The sequence below is a fragment of the Humulus lupulus genome, chromosome 1 (genome assembly GCF_963169125.1).
Source record: "Humulus lupulus chromosome 1, drHumLupu1.1, whole genome shotgun sequence".
Classification (NCBI taxonomy): Eukaryota; Viridiplantae; Streptophyta; class Magnoliopsida; order Rosales; family Cannabaceae; genus Humulus; species Humulus lupulus.
Window position 1 is genome coordinate 13,035,565 of NC_084793.1, and position 5,941 is coordinate 13,041,505.

General features: G+C 35.6%; 1 protein-coding gene across 1 annotated transcript; it reads left to right on the plus strand.

The window, feature by feature from the left end:
* The first annotated feature begins 2,861 nt into the window (after nucleotides 1–2,861).
* LOC133785773 (serine/threonine-protein kinase OXI1-like) lies at nucleotides 2,862–4,548 on the plus strand. Its single transcript, XM_062224991.1, has 2 exons — nucleotides 2,862–3,380; nucleotides 3,465–4,548. Exons 1-2 carry the CDS (start codon nucleotides 2,992–2,994, stop codon nucleotides 4,366–4,368), a joined length of 1,293 nt encoding a protein of 430 aa, XP_062080975.1. The 5' UTR covers nucleotides 2,862–2,991; the 3' UTR covers nucleotides 4,369–4,548.
* The last annotated feature ends 1,393 nt before the right edge of the window (nucleotides 4,549–5,941 follow it).

Below are 5,941 nucleotides of genomic sequence, written 5' to 3' on the forward strand. Positions count from 1 at the left end.
GGTCTTCCCCCACTAGGCTCAAGAGGTTTAAAAAAGTTGTCATAGAATAAGGAATTGAATGCAAATGACTTTTATGAGACGAGGTGTAACTCTACATATCTCATGCATAATTGTGCATTAAAACTCCAAAGGGAATTTGAAAGTATTCAATAAGATGCAAATTTCTTGAAGTGTTTTGATGAGGTTGATAAAGATGCAAAGAAAAAGGAGGGGCCGCCTACTGAAACATATTGAGAGAATGCAACGGTCTTTGTGAAGTTTTTGGAGACTTTCTACGAGGTGACATTAAGGTTTAGTTGATCAACCTATGTTCGGTGGACAAGTACTTTATTGAAATATGTAATATGTAGCACACTTTGTATATAATGGCAGTTGGGGAGGATGACTCGTTGTTAGCGAGTAGGGCACAGAGCATGAAAGTGAAATGTGACAAATACTGGGAAAGATTGAGGAATGTAACGAGGCCCTTATAATTGCCTTGGTTCTTGACCCAAGATACAAGCTCAAGTATCACAACCATTGCTTCAAAGCTTTTTATGGTCCACTGACATGCGCTCAGATGGTTAATGGGGTAGAACAAACATTGCAATCACTAATTGATTTGTATGGTGGTGGGGATTCTACATTACTTCAACCATCTATGACCCAGTCTCACTATCAGGCTCAACCTCAACCTAGTTGATCTTCCTCTTCCTCATTCACTTGGACTTCTAGTTTGAAGAAGTATGCTTCGTTGCATGATGAGTTTGTACAATAAAGGAAGGAGGAAGATGGTGGTAAAACAAAGAATGAGGATGTTGAACCTATGATTGAGGGTGACAACTTTGACATTTTGAAATGGTGGGCTGGAAATGCATCCAAATACAAGATCTTATCAGCCATTTCTCGTGATGTGTTAGCCATACCAATTACAATTGTTGCTTCTGAGGCTGCCTTTTTGACTGTTGGTCGAATTTTAGATCCTTTTAGAAGCTCACTGATTCCTAAAATTGTTGAATGTTTAATATGTCTCAAAAACTGGTGGAGCAGTTCACATAAACCAATCATTGTTCGAGACTACATGGATGAAGTAGAAGTGCTAGAGACATTAGAGATTCTCAAGTCTAGTAACTTATTAAACAAACTTTTATTTGGTATTTTAGTTGTAATTATTGTTGAATCATATTTATAGAAATATATAATATATGGAATTTATTGAAATATTGCATAGATCATAGGTGACAATACTACAACTGTTGTTACGGCTAGTAAAATTGTTTTTGCTTCGCCATCTGGTTCTATTAATGCTCCATCTACAACCTCATATGCTGCACAAGGAACTGAATGAATGAAGAACGGGAACCTCATATGACGTGGCTTGACTTGTAAGAATTTAAGAACCTCATAATTCAAAATTCAAACTTTGCATTTTTGTTTTATTTTATTTAACTTATTTATTTTTCTATTTAAGATTTACATTTTTTTGAAATTGGAAATTGGGAAGGAGAAATGAAGGAAATGAAGGATGATGAAGGAGAAGGACTTTGAATTTATGGACTATTTCTATTTTGGAACTTACTTTGGACTTTGGACATTTTGTGGTGTTTTTAAGTTTTAGTAGTTTAGTAACTTTTGTTAAGGACTTTGGATTTGGATTATGGTATGGGCTTTCAAAATTTGATTAAGGACTTTGGAAATTATGGATTTTTGTTTTTGGTTAGAGTGGGAACTTAGATGTCAGTTTTATATTTGTGAATTATGATTTGTGAGTGAACTTACAACGTGATCCAATAGTTTTAGAATTTAGTGAATTGGAATAGTCATTAGCCAATGCCATAGCCAATACTCAAGTCAACAGCTTTATAAATTAAGATTTTTCTAATTAGTAAGTTTCTTAATTCTTAGTTTCTAAAAAAAATTCTTAATTCTTAGTATATAAAACTTTAAATATTGATCACTTAAAAGTTCACAAAAATAAATAAACCAAATTATTAAAAAAAAAATTAAAAGTCTAATTTTGTAAGTAAAATAAAAAAAACCACTCAACCGAACCCGACCCCACCCGAGCCTATTTCGGCCAAGTTCGGTTCCATTTCTCCCCCACCCGAACCCAACATTTCCCCCACCCAACCTGACCCGACCCCGTCTGATACCATTCCGGGCGGGTTTGACACTAACTTCTCCCACTTGAAACTCGAACTAACCAACCCACTCAATGTACAGTCTTAATATCTTGGGCCAACTTTTAACATGTGTCAAATTTAACATACTTTCTAAAATATTTTTGAAATAATAATTTTGCTAAAATATACTAAATATAACAATATTCCATATTTTTTACACTTTAACGATGCTCTTAGTTATAATCTAAGCATTACATGTTAGTTGTGATACGATTTATAGCTTTGCTTTAGTTGAGGATAAAGGACATGTTACCCCAACAAAATCCCCCACCGCCAGTCTGATGTCATTTCAACATTCTTTTAATGCCCACTGTTTCTAGAAGGAAATATCCAATTCAAGTAATCAATCACAACTACTCCAGTCCGTCGTCACGGGGGTATATTAGTAAATTCATATTCTCACACAAACTCCGCTAACTATTTTTATTTATTTATTAATTAACATCAAATATTAACATTATTACTTTTATGCGTTATTATTTTGACTAATAACAGGAGTTTTCACGCGCATTATGTAGGACATAAGCAGGTACATCATGTCTTATAATAACCCAATCTTACCCTCCACTTAGAACTCGCCACGTCATCCATAACAGAAGCTTAGTTCCACGTGTCAATATAATATTTGGTGAAATATATAGCCACATTATTTGAGATTTTAATATAACAATGACTCGCTGTTCCTTCTTTGCATTTGAAGAGAATACTTCCTCACCAAGTACATCCTACGTATAAATAGTCTGAAATCCCTCAACTTCTCAACTTCCTCCCAAACTACCTGACCCCCCTGATACTACCAATCAATCTTCAAGATTATTTCTCTTTCGTCATGAGCGACGAAGAAGATTTACACCGCCGTGAAATTCCTCATCTGAGCTTCAACCGCCTTAAGGTACTCTCGGCTCTCGGCCGGGGAGCCAAGGGCGTGGTGTTCCTCGTCAAAGATGAAGACCGCGACGAGTTTCTTGCTCTCAAGGTTATCTCCAAGGCACTGATCGAGAAGAAAGGGAAGGCAGTAGCCGAAGGAAATGAGTACCGGAGAGTCTGCTTCGAGCAAGGAGTCCTCAGCCTTCTTCGTCACCCGCTTTTCCCGAGATTGCGCGGCGTTTTGGATACTGATAAGCTTGTTGGCTACGCCATTGATTATTGCCCCGGTCGCGATCTTAATGTCCTCAGGAAAAGACAGAGTGAGAAAATGTTCTCCGATGATATCATTAGGTGAGTTGATCGATCAATCGATCTCATTTATTATTCTTTTCTTCTTCTAATTACAGTGACTGAATTTGATTTTATTCTCAATAGGTTTTACGCAGCGGAACTGGTTATTGCATTGGAATATTTACACAAATTAGGAATAGCTTACAGAGATTTGAAGCCGGAAAACGTAATGGTTCAAGAAAACGGTCACATTATGATGGTGGATTTCGACCTCTCCACAAAACTCTCTCCCAGGACGACTCCCGCGTCCTCTCCATGTTCATCAAACTCGGTTGCAACATCGCGCAACTCGTTAAGCAGCAAGAAACGACCATCGCCGTTTCACCGACTCTGCAACTCAGGAATTTCACCCGAAGACTTGGCCTCAATGAACGGACACAGCGAAAACTCAGCACGAGCCGAATCCGACTCAACAGAGAAATCCAACTCATTCGTTGGAACAGAGGAGTACGTAGCACCGGAGATCATCTCAGGCGAAGGACACAATTTCGCGGTGGATTGGTGGTCCCTCGGCGTTCTCCTATACGAAATGCTCTACGGAGTGACGCCATTCAAAGGCTCGAATCGGAAGGAGACATTTTACCGGATTCTGACGAAGACGCCGGATTTGAACGGAGAAGCAACGCCATTGAGAGACTTGATTAGGAAGCTTCTGGAGAAGGATCCGAAGCAGAGAATCGAGTTAGAGGAGATCAAGGGCCACGATTTCTTCAGGGGAATGGACTGGGAATCGGTGGTCCAGATCTCGAGGCCACCTTTTATTCCGGAGAATGTCGATAACGATATCGAAGGGAATAACAATAATAACACGAATATTGACGTGGAGTCAGTTGTTCAAGGCATCTTCCAAAACGGCGACGTTGAGAAGAATAAGAAAACTGACCAAAAACAGAGTGGTGATTATGCTGAAATTGTAAATAACAAGAAGGTCTGGAATGGAGCATTTAATCATCACCCAACTCAAACCGAAAATTTTCTAGTCTTTTGATTTTTATTTATTTTTAAAAAAATATTCTTTATTTGTTTATAATATGGTATGACTTAAATTCTTAGAGAATCATATCAGAACAGAACATATTATTCGTTTTGTTTTTCTTAGGAAATGGAGAACATTATAGTTATGATATCATAATTTTGCAGCCTCAATTTTGGGTTGAATGTGGTAAAAGATTTTAGCCAACTTCTACTTTTGATGCATCATTGCACATAATGGCATACAAGTACTCATTGGCTGGGACCTATTTCAATTAAAAAATGAAGTAGGAGTTGGTTAAGTTTTTGCTTTCATCATAAATGTAGAACAAGCTTTATCACGTGATTCTTCAATTTAAGTGCAAAGAATTCTTTTATCACATAAATAACTTCAGTCGGTACCGCCAAAATTGCATTATGAGAGCCTCAAATTTTAGAAATTAATGGACCGCTACTTTTACTACCACACCTTAGGGGGTGTTCATAAAATCGTCTACACCGTATGAATTGCACCGTAATTTGTGGTTTAGAATTACTTGCGGTGCAGTTGAGGTTTATATTTTTGCTAAACTGTGCGGTTTTAAATTTTATAAATTCGGTTCAAATCACATCGCATTACATCATTATATATATTAATTTTTTTTATTTTTTTTTCAACTTTACTACATTTAAAGTTAATGCATAAATATTCATATGTATAATATAATATACACAATATCTAAAAAGAAATATAATGTTTCATAGGATGCTAACATATATTCTACTTCAATCTAAAGATATTCCTCCTTAATTAAAATAATATTTACTTTTATATTACATTTTTTATTTGTTATTAGTTTGTTATATTTTTATTGTTTTGCTTAAAGTTTATTAGCTTGTATATTTAATTATTTTGTTAAACATTCTATGGTTATGAGATTTATTATGAATATGTCTTAATTATAATATTTAATTGTTAAATTATTTGACGATGGTATAAACCGTCAAAACTGCACCGCACTATACCACATTTTTGCGGTACGGTTTATGTGGTTTAAGGTCTATGCGGTGCGGGTTGCAGTTTGGAAAATTTTTCAAACCGCATATGCAGTGCGGTCCAAAAAATTAGAGAAAAACTGCAACAACGGCACCACGAACACACACCCTATATTGATCTCATATTATTATCATCTGTAGAAATCAACTTCTTTAAATTTACTCTACACCCAAATATATTGACTGGTTTAATTATTATTTCACGGACGATTTTCTACATTTCATATCCCTCTGGGTTGTGAATAATTTTTTTTAATCTAATTATCAATGATTCTCGCAAGGAATTACCAATTGGACTTTTGTGGTGCTATAACTTAATTGTTTCAAATAAGTGCCAAGTGTATTCCACCATATTATAGTTGGACTTGTTTTTGTACTCGTTTTTGTAATCATTCAAAATAAATGGGGTCTTCCTTTCTGTCATATATATCACCGGTTGTGCAATTTGAACATAAGCATTACTCTTTCGCAAATTTAGTTTAATATTATTTTTTTCAATAATACTCATTTAACAATTTTATATTTTAAAATTATACATCCACGTAAAAAAAAAA

What these genes read in the sequence shown, in the direction of transcription:
- LOC133785773 (XM_062224991.1), top strand. Translation starts at nt 2,992, where the DNA reads ATGAGCGACGAAGAAGATTTACACCGCCGTGAAATTCCTCATCTGAGC. An exon ending in TTCTCCGATGATATCATTAG is followed by an intron (nt 3,381 to 3,464) that starts GTGAGTTGATCG and finishes TATTCTCAATAG; the next exon opens with GTTTTACGCAGCGGAACTGG.